This window comes from Stegostoma tigrinum, chromosome 10 (assembly GCF_030684315.1).
Source record: "Stegostoma tigrinum isolate sSteTig4 chromosome 10, sSteTig4.hap1, whole genome shotgun sequence".
Lineage (NCBI taxonomy): Eukaryota > Metazoa > Chordata > Chondrichthyes > Orectolobiformes > Stegostomatidae > Stegostoma > Stegostoma tigrinum.
The window spans coordinates 79945411-79965765 of NC_081363.1; the positions used below are offsets into that span (position 1 = coordinate 79945411).

Consider the following 20355-nt stretch of genomic DNA (forward strand, 5'->3'; position numbering starts at 1 on the left):
TGAAGCAACGATAATTTTCCCAATCCCATGCTGCATCTGTTTGATTCACATAGTACAGTGCTAAACGTAAATGTCCCACTCGGGCTGCAGTTGAATTGAGCACCCAGTTAGATTCAGTTTTGCACAATGTGTATCAGTCAGGGTGTATGTGTATTGTGTATCAGTCGGGGTGTATGTGTAATGTGTATCAGTCGTGGTGTAGGTGTAATGTGTATCAGTCGGGGTGTATGTGTAATGTGTATCAGTCGGAGTGTGTGTGCAATGTGTGTCAGTCGGGGTGTCTGTGTATTGTGTATCAGTCGGAGTGTACGTGTAATGTGTATCAGTCGGGGTGTACATGTAATGTGTATCAGTCGGGGTGTAGGTGTAATGTGTACCAGGTTTGGGTGTATGTGTAATATGTACCAGCCTGAGTGTATGTGTAATGTGTATCAGTCGGAGTGTACGTGTAATGTGTATCAGTCAGGGTGTAGGTGTAATGTGTATCAGTTGGGGTGTAGGTGTAATGTGTGTCAGTCGGGGTGTATGTGTCATGTGTATCAGTTGGAGTGTACGTGTAATGTGTATCAGTCAGGGTGTAGGTGTAATGTGTATCAGTCGGGGTGTAGGTGTAATGTGTATCAGTCGGAGTGTACGTGTAATGTGTATCAGTCGGGGTGTAGGTGTAATGTGTACCAGGTTTGGGTGTATGTGTAATATGTACCAGCCTGAGTGTACGTGTGACCTATTTCTCTGAACTGGCTTTTGTCCCAGTGAGTGGTGCGCAGGGAACGGTGTGTGAAGCCTGTCCCAGTGCCCTCGCTGCCTCTGCGCGCTGTGTAATGTTTGAACATTGACGGAGGGGGCGGTAATCCGTGAGAGATCCGCACAGCGATCGCATAGAGGAGGGGGTGGGGGCTTTAGTGGGAGCTGATCGGCCCGGGTGATTTCGGTGGGAAGGTTTGCGGGGGTGGGGGGGGGGTGGTGGGGGTGGGGGGGAGGGGGTCGGGGCGGTACTTGCGGGCTCTGATCGCTGGGTACGGCTGTTGGGGGGAGGCGGAGTGGGGGGAGGTGATTGTCTGTGCCGGGGTGCGGGGGAGGCTCTCAGCCGGAGCGTCCCGGGGAAAATGCTGCTGGAGAGACGGGCAGAGACAGCGGCAGGGGCTCGGTGATCCCGGCTGGGGAGGTGGTGGGGGGTTGCGCTGCCCGGAGGTAGGTGGCCGGCCGAGGGAGCAGGAGAAGGAAAAGGGCTGAGACAGCCATGGCTGAGCTGGGGACGGCCAACCTCACCACCAGGATCAAGAAGCTGCTCCGCTCCCCGTCCCTCAAGCTGCGGAGGAGCAAACAGCGAACAGCAGGCGGGCAGATCGCCGACAAGGTGAGTGTCCCGGGAGTCCCCCGCCTCGCTGTCACTCTGCCCCTCGGGGTTTGAGGGTTTGGGTGCGGGGGGAAGGCGGGGAATCCTGGCGTACATCCCTCCCGGCCTTTGCACGGCCAGCACCCCCAGCTCTTGCCCGCACCGATGGTGAGCTGCTGCAGCACTTGGCGAGGTGTCCGGGAGAGGGAGAGACAGACACACGCTCCGGGTGGGCTTTGGGAGACGGGGAGGTGGGCGCTGGGGGTAGTGCTCTGCCAAACCTGTGCGCTGCGGTCGACACACACAGACCGCCGCAGGGAGTGGGGGGTGGAGGGGGTGTGGTGTGTGTGTGGGGGTAGGGGCGAATGTGCCTTTTCCCTCCCTGGGGGGGGGCTTTCAGAGGGGGGACATGACCTGTACCTGTACCCCCACCACCCTCCATCCCCGGCTTATCCTTCCATCCCGGGCTTATCCCTCTTTGGATGTTGCCCACTTGCTCCGCGCCCACCTGGCATCTTTCTCCGCAGCTCTCTCCATCCCTTGTGTATCCCAGCCCTGTCTGGAGTGGGTCAGTGTGTATCCCAGCCCATGTCCGGAGGGAGTCAGTGTGAATTCCCACCCCTGTCCAGAGTGGGTCGGTGTGAATTCCCGCCCCTGTCCAGAGTGGGTCGGTGTGTATTCCAGCCCCTCTCCGGAGGGAGTCAGTGTGAATTCCCGCCCCTGTCCAGAGTGGGTCAGTGTGTAGCCCCGCCCCTGTCCGGAGTGGGTCGGTGTGTATTCCAGCCCCTGTCCGGAGTGAGTCAGTGTATATTCCTGCCCCTGTCTGGAGTGGGTCGGTGTGTATTCCCAGCGCCTGTCCGGAGTGAGTCAATGTGTATTCCAGCCCTGTCCGGAGTGGGTCAATGTGTATTCCTGCCCCTGTCTGGAGTGGGTCGGTGTGTATTCCCAGCGCCTGTCCAGAGTGAGTCAATGTGTATTCCAGCCCCTGTCCGGAGTGGGTGGGTGTGTATTCCAGCCTCTTATCCGGTGTGGGTCGGTGTTTAACCCAGCCCCTGTCCGGAGTGGGACGGTGGGTATTCCAGCCCCTTTTCCGGAGTGGGACGGTGGGTATTCTAGCCCCTTTTCCGGAGTGGGTTGGTATGTATTCCTGCTCCGTCCTGAGTGGGTCAGTGTGTATTCCCAGTCCCTGTCCAGAGTGGGTCAGTGTGTATCCCAGCTCCTGTCCGGAGTGGGTCGGTGTGTATTCCAGCCCCTTTTCCAGAGTGGGTCAGTGTGTATTCCAGCCCCTTTTCCGGAGTGGGTCGGTGTGTATCCCAGCCCCTGTCCAGAGTGGGTTGGTGTGTATTCCCAGCCCCTGTCCGGAGTAGTAGGTGTGTATTCCCGCCCCTGTCCGTAGTGGGTCGGTGTGTATTCCCAGCCCCTGTCCAGAGTGGGTTGGTGTGTATTCCCGCCCTGTCCGGAGTAGGTCGGTGTGTATTCCAGCCCCTTTTCCGGAGTGGGTCGGTGTGTATTCCCGCCCTGTCCGGAGTGGGTCAGTGTGTATTCCTACCCCTGTCCGGAGTGGGTCGGTGCGTATCCCAGCGCCTGTCCGGAGTGGATCGTTGTTTATTCCCGCCCCTGTCCGGAGTAGTAGGTGTGTATTCCCAGCCCCTGTCCAGAGTGGGTCAGTGTGTATCCCAGCCCCTGTCCGGAGTGGGTCGGTATGTATTCCCATCCCCTGTACAGAGTGGGTCAGTGTGTATCCCAACCCCTGTCCGGAGTGGGTCGGTGTGTATTCCCATCCCCTGTCCAGAGTGGGTCAGTGTGTATCCCAGCCCCTGTCCGGAGTGAGTCGGTGTGTATTCCCGCCCTGTCTGGTGTGGGTCCATGTGTATCCCAGCCCCACTCCGGAGTCGGTCATTGTGTATTCCCAGCCCCTGTCTGGAGTGGGTCAGTGTGTATTCTAGCCCTGACCAAGCCGTCAGCAAACATTTTAGCTGTGTTTGGAGTGGTCAGCCAGTGTTCTGGGTCTGTCCTGCGTGGCCAGTGCTCTCCCTGCCAATGTCCTGAGTGGTCAGTGCTGTCCCTGCCAATGTCTTGTGTGGTCAGCGCTCACCCGGCCCCTGTCCCAAGTGGTCAGTGTGCCTACGGTCTCAGTTCGTACCCGTTGTGGAAATCGCGGATCTTGATGCCATTACTGTGCACCACCTGTCTGGGTTTCAGATCTCTTCATTGTGTCCTGTGTGCTCGATGTTATTTCGCAGATAAACCTGATGATACTGGTTTCTGGTTTCAATGGAGAGAGCTGCTGCAGGCAGTGGGAACATGCTTGTTACTGATATATCTGAGGCGTCTCCAATGGAGGTCACTCTGGTTCATGAATTGGTCAAACAGGCGTAACATGACGATGCTATATCATCAGACAGTGTGCAAGCGTGAAATTCGTCACCTCAATTTACACTGCTGCTGAATGCAGGCAGGTCAGTCTGTTGCCCCCACGTTCATTCAGTGAAAGTTTTCACGGTGAGCAGGAGACCCATGTGAGATAGAAGTTTAAGACTGGCACTGTCTGTATCATGGTAAATACCTACCTGGCTGGCCTTCGCTGCTGCTGATCTGCTTTGTGAATAAACCTCTCCCTTCCCCGCTCTTCATCCTCACTGCGCTCCCCCCGCCAACCCCAGCAGTGCATCATTGTGGAATATTGGTTGTGCAAGCCAATGATTTCCCTGGGTGCCTCATCATTGCCAGCAGCCTGATGCAGCTCCGTGATCCGCACGTTGTGCAAATTAAAGCCCAGCTTTCTAAAATCCCAGTGATATCCGTAAGGAAACCATGTATCGGACAATCCAGCATGTTCTTCTTTCCAAGGACCCGAGGAGGAGATACTAATGATGTGGACCATTGTGAGGTGGGGAGGTGTGGACATGGTGGCACTCCTGGTCATGTCACGGCTACTAATTCGCAGCCCCAGGCCAATGTTCTGGGTCCAGGGGTTTGAACCCACCACAGCCAATGGTGAAAAACGAATGCACTGAAAAAAATCGGTAATAAGCTGTAGCTGATTGTCATTAAAAACCCAGTTAGTTCACGAGGGAAGGAAACATGCCATCCTTACCTGGTCTAGACTGCACGTGACTCCAGACGCACAGCAAAGTGGAGCAGTTAGGGTTGGGTGGTAAACACTGGCCAAGCCAAAGACACCCACATCCCGTGAGTGAACAATGTATAAGAAAGCTTGCTCATCTTCACCATACATGGAGGTACATGAGAACTCCTGGAGATATCCAGTTTCAGGCAGGTTTCTTTTATGTAGAGTCAACCAGGAATGGCTCAATTCTTCCCTCCTCTTCCATTGGCATGAAAGCCAATTGCAGTGCAGCTGCTAACCTTCTGCAGAGTTGACCTGCAACACAAACTGGAAGTCAATTTGCAACATGGGCTAGGAAATTAACCTGGGACAAATTGGATGTTGGTTTGGAGTTGTGGGCTCGAGGTCCACTCCAAACACAACTAAAGTTGATACTTAATTGCAACCTTAGGGCAATGCTGTTTCTGCAAAGAATAATTGAATGGAGGTCCTGCCTGTTCACGTCATTGCTGATGCCCCGTACATATTTTAAGGACATGTTCAGTGTTGTTCTGCAGAATATCCATCTTAGAAGCAAGATCACTAAAACAGAACATTAACCTCACAGCATGCTTGTGAGAGTGTATCATGCCCTGAGTGTTTGTTTTATTTGTCTAAATAATAGCACACACTGGATTTCAAAATGACTAATCTTACAAGGAATCTTTGTAAGACTAGGAGGTGGTAAACAAATTGGAGCTTTTTTCCCCCCTTGGTCTATGTAGTTGAATGTTGCATTGGACCCTATTTTGAATCATCTGGCAGGACAAAGCAGTTTTTAAATGGTGGTGAAAATGAAAAACACGTTAAACTATTTAAAAACAGGTTTTGAATGAGTGCATTTTTTTCTCTGCCGTCTGGATGAGGGTTCAACTATCTGTGATCTGAAACAGATGCTTTCCAAATCCAGACTGGGGCCAGGCAAGCCCCTGTTATAACTTCTGTGTTGTTTACAATATACCTGACAGTGGCTGCACACCTCAGAGATCAGCCACTCTCTGGTGCTCGGAGGAGAATGCTGACGAGATGGAAAGTGTTAATCTCAATCACCACCTTGCCAAAACCAAACAGATTTCTGCAGAAGTACCTAGTCTACATTTACTGCAGTTACCTCGAGAACTCCGCACCAAATTCAGAAGCCACTTCCGACCTCTCCAATGCCATACAACTGCTCACCACCACCACCCCCCCACCCATCCTCAAATGTTGACTCACATTTCACACCTAGTCAGCTGAATATTTCATCTCCCATGATGGAGGGACTCTGGATAATGAGCACTTCCCATGTCCTGGCAGCCAGTTCCCTCATAGAGCCACCATATACGAGGACCTCAAACACTGTTTCAGCTGATAGGGTATTGTAGTAAGGAAAGCTGTCGCACATCCCATCGTCTCCATGCTGGTCACCAATCACATTTTTTAACTCAAATCCCGTTTCTCAGCACTTGGTCCACAGCCTTGTAAATTATAGTCCATTAAGTCAATAGTGGCTCAGTGCTTAGCACTGTTGCCTCACAGCGCCAGGGATCCAGTTTCGATTCCACCCTCAGGTGCCTGTCTGTGTGCAGTCTGCACATTCTCCCCATGTCTGCGTGGGTTTCCTCCGGATGCTCCGGTTTCCTCCCACAGTCCAAAGATGTGCAGGTTAGGTGGATTGGCCGTGCTAAATTGCCCGTAATGCCCAGGGATGTGGATTAACCGTTGCAGGATTATGGGATTGGGGTGGGATGCTGTTCAGAGGGTTGTACTGGCCCGCTTCTACACTGTAGGGATTCTAATTAGGAAGTTCTCCATCCTGCTATGAGCTACAATACAAAGGAAACAGTGCCATTATCAGACACTTTAGCACTGCTGTGGTTTCCGACTGCAAAAACGTAGCGTTCGATGTTTGGAAACTCCAGGTGCACTCCTAAGCCCTGTTGTTCGCAGTCAGATGTGTTCCCGGTTTGTCCCAGACATTTTGTTGTTCAGCGAATTGTGAATTTTGGGAATAGTGGCCATAATTCTGTAAGTTTTTGGATATTTTTGGATAAGGGCAAGAGTGGACTTTGGATGAAGGTGTTAGACTGAGGGAAGGCCGACTAGACATCCGAACGTTCTCACCATGAGAATTTTTTTGCAGGTCAGTTGTAAATTTCGACGCTGGAGAATGACTGCTGTTTTTCAACTTTTCTCCATTTGGGGAAAAATTAAAAGAGTGAAGGGAACCTCAGGCTAGGGGCCTTAATTTGTGACAGGCGTCCTGTAATATTATCAGTACTTCAACCACTATCCAGCACTGAACCTAGCATAGAGTGTGGGCGTTAGCCAAGAAATGTATCAGATTTTCTTTGTTCAATCTTTAAAAATCCCCCTATTGTTGAACCGGTTAGTGAGCCAGTAGGAAATGCTTCCATTTTCTCCTGAGTAACATTGTGAAATAAATTCTGAGTAACTGCTTACATGGTCCCTTCAGGCTTATTAAGTTGAACATTTGCTGAATAAACTGCAGGATATTACTTTGAGCAAGAGCTATGGAATTTGTAGCCGAAGGGGTACATATTACAAATTAAGCTTTGCTGAGGCCACCCGTTTGTGTGACTAATTGATACACAGTGACTCGCAACATCCCAGAGTGAGACTACAAAGATTAGAGCAAAACCTAAGTAGTCCACCATGAGAAAACTGAAATTAAATGAGGCTGTCCTTGGATTGCAGAGGAAACCTGGCAGCATCAGGTGAAGGGTGAACCAGGTAAAGTTTCAAACCTGTGACTTCTCATCAGGTTAAGTCTGATGACAATTCTACAAGTCACATTGTGAGTACAGGACTCCCTTAAATCAGTATTCTTCCGAAAACTGACACAAACACTCTATCAACTCAGAGCGTGATTCGAAAGTAAATGACGAAGCCAGATTAATTAATTGCTATCTCTCCCTCCTTCTGTTATAATATATCTTTGTTTGGTGTTTCTATTTAATTTGCACACTTTGGTAGTTATTGGGAAATCTAGATGGAAAACTTCTAATGAGAGAGGCTGGACAGTCCCTGAGGCATCAGATTAATAGTTCAATTTATGTTAACTCAGCTCTTCCCCAGCACCCTGTGTTACTGACTGTATCTCTCCTGATGCTAACCCAGCTCCTCCACACTGTCACTCAGTAACCCCTCTCCCCCAGCACCCTGTGTTACTGACTGTATCTCTGCTGATATTAATCCAGCTCCCTCACACTGTCACTGAGTAACCCCTCTCCCCCAGCACCCTGTGTTACTGACTGTATCTCTCCCAGTGTTAATCCAGCTCCCCCACACTGTCACTGAGTAACCTCTCTCCCCCAGCACCCTGTGTTACTGACTGTATCTCTCCCAGTGTTAATCCAGCTCCTCCACACTGTCACTCAGTAACCCCTCTCCCCCAGCACCCTGTGTTACTGACTGTATCTCTGCTGATATTAATCCAGCTCCCTCACACTGTCACTGAGTAACCCCTCTCCCCCAGCACCCTGTGTTACTGACTGTATCTCTCCCAATGTTAATCCAGCTCCTTCACACTGTCACTCAGTAACCCCTCTCCCCAGCACCCTGTGTTACTGACTGTATTTCTCCTGGTGTTAATCCAGCTCCCTCACACTGTCACTGAGTAACCCCTCTCCCCAGCACCCTGACTGTACCTCTCCTCTCATTGCAGGTTTGCTGCTAGATAGTTGTCCGTCCATCGCAGCAGGGAATGTGTTTGAAAGGCAAACCCCCTGTCCTATCCCCTGCCCATAATCCATGCTGCAAAAGCCTCCCGTTAGCTTCTGATTTTCTTGATCTTTGGAGTTCTTGCCTGGCTAGCATCAAATTTAAATTGTTGCTGAAGTCTCAGCAGCGAATCCTCACTACTTAATTCTCACAGAGCTCCCTGTCCTCCCTTGGCCTCCAATTCAGGCTACCTTGATGTGCCGAAATCGCTGTGATGGAACTAAAAATAGGTTATGTCGCGGCAAGCTTGGGCTATGTACATTTAGCCGTTGGGCAGTACAGTACGCGAGTATTGCTTAATAAAAACAAACACTTTTCATTAAAACTTTTTGTCTTGCACTTGTCAGGACAATTTGCAAGAGCTCCAATTTCAGTGCAAAAAAAAACATTTATGCCGAATGTGAGGAGAGCGCTTGTTAGATGGCAAGGGATCTCTGGTCAGGGTGTATAGGAAATTGCACCAGTTAATGAGGATTGACACTTAAATGCATGACTTTGCAGACAGAGAGAAAAAGTGTACTTGTAATATATTTTTTTAACCTCCACAAAATAGGTCACAAATGTTAACTGGTTCATTTCTCAGGGCAAAGTCTTGGCTAATCAAAGTCAACTTGCCAGCTTTAAAGTTTAAAGCCTGACAGTTAACTGTCAATCATCATTAAGTGGTGCATTCTGCATGGCAATGCATCTACCAATCAGATTCTACTTGCCAAGCAATTAACAGCCTCCTCTTAAGCAGCCTAAATGTTGATTTTTATCAGGCGATTTTAGGTTATTTACCAACTTACCTCTAGTGCCTGCCCCCCAACGAGTCCACCCCCACTCTGATCTCTGTTCTAAACACTAGAGCACCCCCTCTACAATTTTCTGCTTCTGTGCTCATCTCCTCTTTAAGACAAATGTTACACCTACCACAATGATTACATGTTCGGTCACCTGTACTTATGTCTCCTCTGTTTGGACCAGCGTCAATATTTGTTTGATCAGTCCTGTGAAGCACATTTGGGTGTTTAGCTGTTTTAAAGGTGCTTTAGAAATGCAAGTTGCTGTTGTGTACCATCAGGAAACGTGTGACACACAGGCAGGGGACATGTGCGAGGAGAGAAAAGCATGTTTCAGGTGTAGACCCGTCATGAGAATCCCATGTTCCATGCCAATTTTCCTGCTGTCCTGAGGGAGCTGCTCTGTGTTGCCAGTAGTTCCTGTTTTTGTTTTGTATCATCGGTATCTTTAGTACTTTGTGTTTTGATATTAACACTTGTTATGTCAAGTTTGCTTGTTGTGAAAGTCTCTGATTTGCTGCTTGTTGAATATAATAATTAGGTTACATTTGCACATGCACTGTGCAAATTTGGACTGACACAGAGGAAATAATTTAGCTTCGCTGTCTATTTTCAAGTACTCTTTATTTAGTCTGGGGGACTGCAAGTGTTACCCTTCTTCCTTTGATGCTGTCGTTAAACTCTTTCTCCCAGGTGAGGCACAGAATAAAGCACATTCTATTAAATCTGCTGTAATAACCACTCCAAGGCTCAATATAATGTGGTTCAGTTCCCAAGAATGCTGCAGGGGAGGGTGAGATCTGAGAGTGGCTCATATGATTAAATCTCTTCAGTGCAGAATCAGAATGAACCGCCCAGAACACGCGCAGTCTCGGTCATTAAGTCAAGCAACTGAACTGATGCACTCTTGTCCATTTGTTTCAAAGCTTCTGCTTCTCTGTTCCTTGTTTCGCTTTTACCTGCCTATCTGTATCGGTCTCATTCTCTCTCTCATTCTGTCCCTGTGTCACTCTCTTTCTCATTCTCTCTTCCTGTGTCTGACCCGCTGACTCTTGGGGTCCCTTGGTCTTTACTTCTCTTATTCTCTGCCTTTCCCTCATTCTTAATCCCTCCTTGGTTATTTGTCCTGTCTATCCCTTTCTTTCTCTTGACCTCTCTTTAACACCCAGTGCTCTGTCTGCTTAAATAAAAGGGAAGTACTGCAGACACTGCAACTTTGAAATGAAAATAGAAATTGCTGGAGAAACTCAGCAGGTCTGACAGAATCTGGTGAGAGAAAGATAGAGTTTTACTTAGTTTGTTTATTCTTTGGTGGGGATGTGGGCATTGCTGGCCGGGCCCAGCATTTATTGCCCCGTCCCTAGTTGCCCCTTGAGAAGGTGGTGGTGGCCTGCCTTCTTGAACCACTGCAGTCCACGTGCTATAAGTAGACCCACAATGCCCTTAGGGAGGGAATTCCAGGATTTTGATCAGGTGGCAATGAAGGAACGGTGAAATATTTCCAAAAATCAGGATGGTGAGCAGGGGAACTTGTGGTGTTCCCATGTGTCTGTTGCCCTTGTCCTTCTAAGTGAAAGTGGTTGTGAGTTTGGAAGGTCCTGTGTAAGAATCTTTGGTGACTGTCTGCAGTCTATCTTGCATGGGGAGGCAATGGCCTAGTGGTATTATCGCTGGGCTGTTAACTCAGAGACCCAGACAGTGTTCCGGGGACCCGGGTTCAAATCCTGCTTATGGTAGGTGGTGGAATTTGGATTCAGTAGAATATCTGGAAGTAAGAATCTAATGATGACTCTGAATTCATTGTCAGGTAAAGCCCATCTAGTTCACGAATGCCTTTGAGGGAAGGAAGCGTCCATCCTTACCTGGTCTGGTCTACACGTGACTCCAGACCCGCAGCAATGTGGTTGACTGTTAACTGCCCTCTGAGCTACTTGGGATGGGCAATAAATGCTGGCCTGGCCAGCGATACCCTTAATCTGTGAACAAAAGAAGAATAATGAAGTATGATTTCTTCAGGACTGTGTTTTCCCTACCTCTCCTTCTCCACTGTTTCTGTTTTCACTTTCGGTTCGATGACTGCTGTGTTTACGACCCTCGCTACCCAGGCCAGTGTGTTCTGCTTTCTCAGGTCAGTCAGGCACTGCTTCGGGCACCCAATGATGTCACATGCCTTTAGTAAGCTACGTGAGGTTTGATGACGTGCCACTTGATTGGTCTGCTGCCAATCCTGACGGGGTGCATTATTCACTGGAAGCAGCCCGTGGGTTTCCTACGTTTGAGTGTTGTCTGGTTAATCTCCCTCTTGCTTTTCCCCTCACTGAGTTCCTTGCTGGGCTGATCTCGCTCATGGGTTTCTGTAGGCCCGTGATCCTCAGTTTCCATGGTAACACCAGTGACTGAGTGAAGGGACATCCTCTTCCTCCAATATCCCCATATTAACCTCACAAGCTCTGTCCATCCAGGGAAAATATGCAGGACTGGACACCTGTGGGCTGGTTGAGGATGTGGATTGATTGAATGTGGGAAGGATACCAACTTCCGCATTAGTGGATTTGGACTGGCCAAAATAGCCCAGGTGAAATTATTTTAGATAACAAGGTATAGAGCTGGATGAACACAGCAGGCCAAGCAGCGTCAGAGGAGCAGGAAGGCTGATGTTTCGGGCTTAGACCCTTGTTATCTAAGATTCTCCAGCAGCTGCAGTTCCTACTATCTCTGAAATTATTTTAGCTTCCTTTTATGAAGTTGGGAGTGTTTGGACCCCAATATCATAAAGGCGCTGAAGAGGTGGGGATTAGTGCAGAGGGGGCCTGCTCAGTTTCAGTCCCAGGGATGGCCGAGTAGCAATTTTACAAAGTGTTTACAGCACAGGAACTGCCCATTCTTGCTGCTTCGTGCCTGAGTTCATGATTCCCACAGACCTCCCCCTCTTCTTCGGACCCTCTCCACAAATGCTTCTGCTCCATCCTCCCATCTTGTAGCGTTCCTCACTCTCCACAGGATGGATCTATGCTATTCACCTCAGCGCCAATTCCCTGTGGTAGGTACCCAGTCAATGCCCCTTGCTAACGAAGTATCCTCCCATGGGCTAGGTGTGCTGAGGGGCGCCAATCCTGACGCAAGGAGTGGCTGCAGGCCATTCAGCCCCCTCGAGCCTGTTCTGCCATTCGATAAGATCACAACTCATCCGGGCTGTGGCCCCAGCTCCACATTCCTGCCTGCCCACCCCTCCCTTCCAGTGCCTTGTCTGTCAGCAATCAATCTGACTCTGCCTTAAAGTTATCCCACAAAACTTCTCCCACCTCTGCCTGGAGAAGAACGTTCCATATTCACGACCCCCTGAAAAAGGAGAGAAATCTCACCTCCATAACACCTCCCTGTCTTCCTGTTATATCCAATTCCTCTCGCTGATTGGACCCGATTTGCACGAGGTACTGTGATGTTATCTGCAGCACCACCGGCTGAACGCCCTCTTGTATTGGAATATTATACTGGAGCTAACTTGCAGCTTAGATGAACTTAGACACAGGGTTGAGAATTTGTCATTCCTTACTGAGACACAGACTGTGTTGTTGGTCCATCATTCCTGGTGCAGGTGAAAATCGTGTCCAGTGTGGATGTGTATTTTTTAAATTCCATCTCAGGGCGTGGGAGTCATTGGCTGGGTCAGCATTTATCACCCATTCCTAGGTGCCCTGGAAAAGGTGGTGGTGGTGAGCTGCCTTCTTGAACCTCCATGATCTTTGGATTTTGGGGACGGGCGCAAATTTGTTAGGAAGGGAGTTCCAGGCTTTGGAACCAGCGACACGGAGGGAGTACAGGTAATAGTCCACATCAGGGTTGCCTGTGGTTTGGAGGGCAACTTGCTGGCAGTGGTGTTCTCATGCATTTGTTGTTCTAAATGCAGTTTTAGATTGTGTTGGTGAAGGAGGTTTGGTGATTAATTGAAGAGCATCTTGTAGATAGCACACAGAGCATTGGTGGTGGAGGGAGTGGATGCTTGTGGATGCGGTGCCAGTCAAGCAGGGGCTGCTCTGTCCTGGATGGTGTCGAGCTTCTTGAGAGTTGTTGGGGCTGCTGTCATCCAGGCAAGTGGGGAGTATTCCATCACACTCCTGGCTTGTGCATTTTGTCAGCTATCTGTGGTTTGGACGTACCATCGGTTGCATTTTCTCCAAACCTTCCATGCTCACATCTAGAGAAAGGATACAAATATATACACCTGGCTGAATGGCCCATAGTCCCAAAATATCCTTAAATGTGCCGTAGATTTATAACACCTGTAAAATGAAGGCACATTGTTTCATTGGACATCGTGTATGTTGTTTCAGAAAATGTATAAATCGTCTGTTTTAAGTACCAATGGCTGAGGTTTTCATTTCTCAATCCATTTCTAAAAAAAAACGCTTTCATGGGATGTGGGTTTCAGTGGAAAGGGCATCATTTTGTTTCCCATCCCTTGCTTGGATCAAGTGGCTTTTTTGGCCATTCCCGAGGGTGGTTAAGAATCCACCACATTGCTGTAGGTCTGGAGTCCCATGTCGACCAGACCAGGTAAGGATGGAAGATTTCCTTCCCCAAAGGTTATGAGTGAACCAGATCGATGTTTATGGCCACGATCACCGATTAGCCAGCTTTTAATTCCATACTTTATTAAATTCAGATTTTGCTACCTATCTGGGTGGGATTTTTACCCCATGCCCCCAGATCCATTAGCCTGAGGCTTTGGATTACTACTCTAGAGACATTATCGACAATCAGTGATAGTTTTGTGCTTCCCATGCCTTACTTTCAATTGAAGGTTTATTAGTGAATTGAATTTAAACTCTTCCAGCTGCTGTGGTAGAGATTTTGAAGCTGTGTCTTTAGGGCATTCACTGGGCCACCGTGTCCCCTACAGCCAGTGAAATGGTCAAGTCCAGACTTCCCGTATCTCGATGATGAGAATACTATAGAAGCAGACTGTCTTTGGCATGAGACACCACGGTGTGATGGCACCTTTTAAAATAAAACTTCCTGTGCGAAGTGTTGCCCTGTGTTCATTTCACTTTTCACTCCTTAGCCTTAAAATCAAATTCAAAGACTCTGCTGCTCAGAGTTACAAAGACTTGTGACCCTCTTTTTTTTGATCTTCATTATCAATGGGTGGCCCTTTGCTTTTAAATTGTGTTTAAAGTTGTTCTAGATTCTCCTACAAGAGGAAGCGCCTTTGTTCGGCTGTCAAGATCCCTTAAGATCTTGCAGATTTCAACCAAGTTGCCTTTTACTGCTCTAAACTCCAACAGATACAGGCATAGTCTGTCCTCCCATTCCTCATCACACAACCTGCCCATTCCAGGGATTAGTTTGGTAAATCTTTGAACTTTGACATTTACATCTGTTCCTAAGTAAGGCGCCCAATGCCACTCACAGTCACACCAATGCCCTGTATGCCTGAAATATGTCTTCCCTACTCTTGTGTTCAATTCCCCTCACAATAAATCAGAACATTCCACTTGTTTCCATAACTACTTGCCATACCTGCATGCTAACCTTTTGGGACTTGTGCACTAGGCTACCCAGATCCCTCTGCAGCTCAGAGCTCTGGAATCTCCATATCTTCGGGTTTCTTCATCCAAAGAATGATCCCTATACTGCACCACTCCACACATCTTGCTAATCAGAAAAATACCCATTTGTGCCCCCTGTCTGTTTCCTGTTAACTCGCCTACGTTCTGTCCACGTCAATATGTTACTCCTTATGCCTTAAGTCTTTATTTTCCACAATAATCTTTTATGTGACAGATTAGCGTATGCCTTCGGGAAATCCAAGTATGGTACATCCATGTGTTCCCCTTTATCTATACTGTGTACCTCCTTCTGTCTCGTCAATTTTGGAAATGATACATGACCAGCCACTCTGTGGTTATGCCTTTAGGGCATGTTTTTCTCATGTTTCTGCTGACATGGTTCTGAATAGCTGCATGTCATAACAACGCAAGGTGGAGAGGGTTAGGGCAGGAATTTCTTTCGAGTTAGGGCTGAGACAACTGAAAGCACTGTGATGGAAATCAGGGATGCACGAGAAGGCTGCAGGGTCCTGGGGGATTTGCAGCTGATAGGGAGCTGGCTAGTCCCTGGCCGGATATGACCCATCGGTGAAATTTTTATAATCCAGTGAGCCGTGGGTAGGCTGCCAGTGCAGAGAAGACAGGTGAATGGGTATGAGTTAAGACATTGGAAATTGGCATGAGCTGGTGTTTACAGAGTCTTGCCAACATCAATCCAAAGTGAGCGCACCGTGATTTAATTTTTTTCTCTCCCTCCAGTTGATCTTTTCTTCGTACAAGTAAGATGGGCAAGCTGCGTGAGATGCCCCCTCTAAAGTGCCACACGGGGTTGGGGATTGATGGTTTGGACGTCCATGTCCCATTGACTGAAGGCGAATCCTCTGACTCTCAGTGGCCTGTGGTAACAACTTGTGTTCATCTTCCTGTAGGTGACCCTGGAGAAGGTGCTGGGCATCACAGTCTCTGGGAGCAGCGGACTTGCATGTGACCTGAAGACGGGGCTTGTGGCTTACCCCTCTGGGTAAGTGAGTGGGCATGGGCTCACAGAATCCCGGTGTCTTTTGCAACCGGTATTTTACCTTCATGTGCCAACTTTAAGCTATTTATACACAGATGTGTTTAGGTAATAAAAGGCTGAAAGGTTTGGTTTGCTAAGTGCTAGTGACCTGAGGCTCCTATAAAAGTTATTGCATTAACGTACCAATGCGAATGCTGACATTGATGTGTCTTGGCAGCTCAGGTATGAGAGAGGGAACATACCCGAGCACGTCACCCTGTGCATGTCCCATCCCACCAACTGAGTCTTGCGGGCAGCAAAGAGACAAGCCAGGCTGACTAAAGAAGCAGAGGGAGGCTGGTGTTGGTTTTGGCCACTTCTGCTGTAAAACTTTATTTTGAAAGCAGAATCCTGATGTGACAGTCTGCAGCCCAGCCCCAAGACTTGCAGATCCACTGAGGTTGTTTAAAAGATTCTGAAAAACCCCAGGCCTCTCCTGTCACAAAAACATTTGTTCCCACAGATTTTGTTGAATATTCTACGGCAATCCGATTTGAATATTAAAAAAAAAATTCAGTTTGGGCTAGTGAAGGAAGGAAGTGGAACATGTAAGTCTTCCCAACTTATACCTTCATAGATATGCCCACAAATCAAAAAAAGTTGCCTTCAATTTTGTCAAAATTAAACTGAAGTATGTTTTCATTTCTTGTGTAACTACGTGGCAGTTTATTTTTAATCAGGAAGGTAAGGAATTCTCAAGGTATAGCTTCTTTAACTAGGAGAGAGTAGAAATGAATTCAGTTATCTACTTGTCTCTGTGTGTATGTGTATGTCTGTGTGTATTTGTCTCTGGTCTGTGTGTGTTTATTTGTGTGTCTATCTCCATTGCATAAGTGTCTGTATGAGTACACCTATGTGTGGGTGTCTGTGTCAGTGCAAGTGCGTCTCTCTCCGTGTATGTTCGTGTTGGTCACCATATGTGTTAGTCTGCGTACATGTATTTGATCCTGTGTGCATGTGTCACTGTGTGTGTTTTTGCTTGTCTCTCTGTATGTGTGTCACCGTGTGTGTGTGTGTGCGCGCATGTGTGTGTGTGTTTGTGTGCGTGTGAGAGAGAGAAAGTTAATGTGTCTACTTTTGAGTGTGTATGTGTCTGTGTGTGTGTGAGAGAGAGTTAGTGTGTCTACTTTTGAGTGTGTGCGTATATGTGTGAGTGCCTGTGTGTCTGTGTGTATATGTGCGTGTGTGTGAGAGAGAGAGGTAACAAAGTGTGGAGCTGGATGAACACAGCAGGCCAAGCAGCATCCTAGGAGCACAAAAGCTGATGTTTCGGGCCTAGACCCTTCATCAGAAAATGTGTATGTCTGTGTGTGTGTGTGTGTGTGTGTGTGTGTGTGTGTGTGTGTGTGTGTGTGTGTGTGTGGCAGTAAGTTAGTGTGTCTGCTTTTGAGTGTTTGCGCGTGTGTGTAAGAATCAGTGACAATGAGGTAAAATATAATTCCAGGCTACATTGCTGGAGATGATGGGGATGGGGGAAGGGCTAGTCAGTGGTATAATGAGCTGTATCAAAGTCTTCAAGGTAGCCATTGACAAGTGGAAATTGGTGAATAATTGAAAGCAGGCTTCACACTGAACCTATGTGGATGCGCTCGCACTTTTCTCTCTGTTTCTGTCTCAGATGTCAGGAGGAACACTCTGTTTAAAGCTGTGTTTACAATGGAGCAATTGAGATGATATGCCATTGCCCCACAATTTGTTATGTTCTTTGAGGCACCCATTTGTGACACTTTCAGACCCTCTATCTGCGTATGTGGGCCTGTACTTACAGTTGCTGTTGAGATTAGGAACAGGTGTGGTAGTGCTTTGGAAACTGCAATCCTGGGCACTATTGAGTCCGGGACTGTTTGCAAGCGGGTGCTCCTTGCTAGCGCTGTTGCTGATACCTTCCATCCGTTACAGATGATCGAGAGTAGGTTGATGGGCCGGCAATTGGCCAGAAAAACTGCAGGTGCTGAAAATCAGAAACAAAAGCAGAAGTTGCTGGAAAAGCTCAGCAGGTCTGGCAGCCACTGAATTGAATTGTTTATTGTCACATGTACTCAGTTTAAAAGTACATTGAAAAGTGTGTACCTTCGCCGTGCACACACATGGCGCCATTGACATTAACTTAGAATGAGATTCTAAGATTCTGGTGCACAGATGCTTACAAGCTTTGCCAGCAATTTCTGTTTTTGTTTGCGATAATGGGCCAGGTTGGATGTGTATCAGAGATAATGGGAACTGCAGATGCTGGAGAATCCAAGATTACAAAGTGTGGGGCTGGATGAACACAGCAGGCCAAGCAGCATCTTAGGAGCACAAAAGCTGACGTTTCGGGCCTAGACCCTTCTCTGATGAAGAGTCTAGGCCCGAAACGTCAGCTTCTGTGCTCCTGAAATGCTGCTTGGCCTGCTGTGTTCATCCAGTTCCACACTTTGTTATCTCGGGTTGGATTTGTCCTGCTTTTTGTGTACAGGACATAGTTAGGCAACATTGCACCGGGTAGATACCAGGTTTGTAACTGTACTGGAACAGCTTGACAAGGGGACCCTCAAGTTCTGGAGCACAAGTTTTCAGTACAATTGCTGGGATGTTGTCAGGGCCTGTAACCTTTGCATATCCAGTGTCTCCAGCTGTTTCTTGATATCACGTGCAGTGAATCGAATTGGCTGAAGACTGGTATCTGTAATGTTGGGGACCTCTGGATGAGGCTGAAATGGATCATCCACTCGGCACTTCTGGCTGAAGATTGCTGTGAATGCTTCAGCCTTTTGCACTGAGGTGCTGGGCTCTTCCATCACTGAGGATGGGGATATTTGTAGAGCCTCGTCCGCCAGTGAGTTGTTTAATTGTCCACCACATTCACAACCGGAGGTGGCAGGACTGCAGAGCTTAGATCTGATCTATTAACCACCTACTGATGGGGGCCACCTCAAATTACCACTTGTAGAAGGCCAACAGCTCCCACCTCCTGGAGGACTTGACTAGAAGCGAAACAGGAGGAGCTATATAAATACTGAGGCAGCAGGAACTGGGTGGCACGGTGGCTCAGTGGTTAGCACTGCAGCCTCACAGCACCAGGGACCCGGGTTCGATTTCCCCCCTCAGACGACTGTCTGTGTGGAGTTTGCACAATCTCCCTGTGGCTGCGTGGGTTTCCTCTGGATGTTCCGGTTTCCTCCCACAGTCCAAAGATGTACATTTTTTTCCAGGGATGTGCAGGTCAGGTGGGCTAGCCATGGGAATCGCAGTGTTAGGGTGAGGGAGTTGGTCTCAATGGGACACTGTTTGGAAGGTTTGTGTGGACTTGATGGGCCAAATGGCCTGCTTCCACATTGTAGGGATCTTATGATTCTATGAGGTCAGGAATCCTACAGTGAGTAACTCATCTCCTGAATCCTCAAAGCCTGTCCACCATCTACAAGGCACAAGTCAGGAGTGTGATGGAATACTCCCCACATGCCTGGATGGGTGCAGCCCCAACAACTCTCAAGAAGCTCGACACCATCCAGGACAAAGCAGCTCACTTGAATGTAGAACATAGAACAGTACAGGCACTTTGGCCCACGATGTTGTGTCAACCTATTATCCCACTAAGGTCAATCTACCCAGCATACCCTACATTTTACTATCCTCTTACATCTTACTGTCCTTACGATGTGCCTATCCAAGAATCGCTTAAAAGTTTCTAAAGTATCTGACTCCACTAGCACTGCCGGCAGCACATTCCACACGCCCACCACTCTCTGTGTGAAGAACCTACCTCTGACATCTCTCCTATACCTTCCTCCAATCACCTTAAAATTTTGCCCCCTCATAATAGCCATTCCCACCCTGGGAAAAAGTCTCTGACTCTCCACGCTACCTATGCCTCTCATCATCGTGTACACCTCTATCAAGTCACCTCGCATCCTTCTTCCCTCCAATGAAAAGAGCCCTAGCTCCCTCAGCCTTTCCTCATAAGACCTGCCCTCCAGTCCAGGCAGCATCCTGGTAAATCTCCTGTGCGCCCTCTCTAAAGCTTCCACATCTTCCGTATAACGAGATGGCTGGAACTGAACACAATATTCCAAGTGTGGTCTAACCAGGGTTTTATAGAGCTGCAGCATAACCTCACAGCTCTTAAACTCAATTCCCCTGCCAATGAAAGCCAACATGCTGTACGCCTTCTTTACAACCCTATCAACTGGGTCACAAGTTTGAGGGATCTATGGACGTGGACACCAAGATCCCTCTGTTCCTCCACACTGCCGAGAATCCTGCCATTCACCCTGTACTCTGCATTCAAATTCGACCTTCACAAAATGAATCACTTTGCGCTTTTCTGGGTTGAATTCCATCTGCCACTTCTTTTCCCATCTTTGCTTGATTAGTGCCACATCCACAGGCATTCACTCCCTCCACTGCCGACACTCAGTAGCAGCAGTGTGCACCATCTACCAGATGGAGTGCTGAAACTCACAGTGGCTTCTGAGACAGCACCCTCCAATTCATTTCTGAAGAAACGTCCCGACCCAAAACATCAGCTTCCCTGCTCCTCTGATGCTTCCCGGCCTGCTGTGTTCCTGCAGCTCCACACCTTGTCACCTCAGATTGCAGCATCTGCACTTCTTGCTATCTCTGAACTTCCAAATCATGACAGATTCCATCGAGAAGGACGAGGGCAGCAGATACCTGGGAATGTCACCATTTGCAAGTTCCCCTGCAAACTACACCCACTGCATGGTGTGAGAATGAAAACTTAAGACTAACATTCCAGTGCTGCACTCAGGGACTCAGAAACGCTGTCTGTGTGAAATTGAAACCAAGGTTCGGTCTAC

At 48.3% G+C, this 20355-nt stretch overlaps 1 protein-coding gene across 4 annotated transcripts in view; it reads left to right on the forward strand.

The window, feature by feature from the left end:
• Window positions 1-1081: 1081 nt before the first annotated feature.
• LOC125455801 (mitogen-activated protein kinase-binding protein 1) overlaps window positions 1082-20355 on the forward strand; it is a 169999-nt gene continuing 150725 nt past the window's right edge. For 3 of the 4 annotated variants that reach the window (XM_059649300.1, XM_059649303.1, XM_059649301.1), the window contains exons 1-2: window positions 1082-1357; window positions 15429-15520. In XM_059649300.1, the coding sequence (XP_059505283.1) occupies window positions 1241-1357; window positions 15429-15520 (209 nt within the window). In that variant the 5' untranslated portion in view covers window positions 1082-1240. Of the gene's footprint in view, window positions 1358-3723; window positions 3796-15428; window positions 15521-20355 lie in introns of those variants that run through there. The other variant, XM_059649302.1, reaches the window with a different exon arrangement.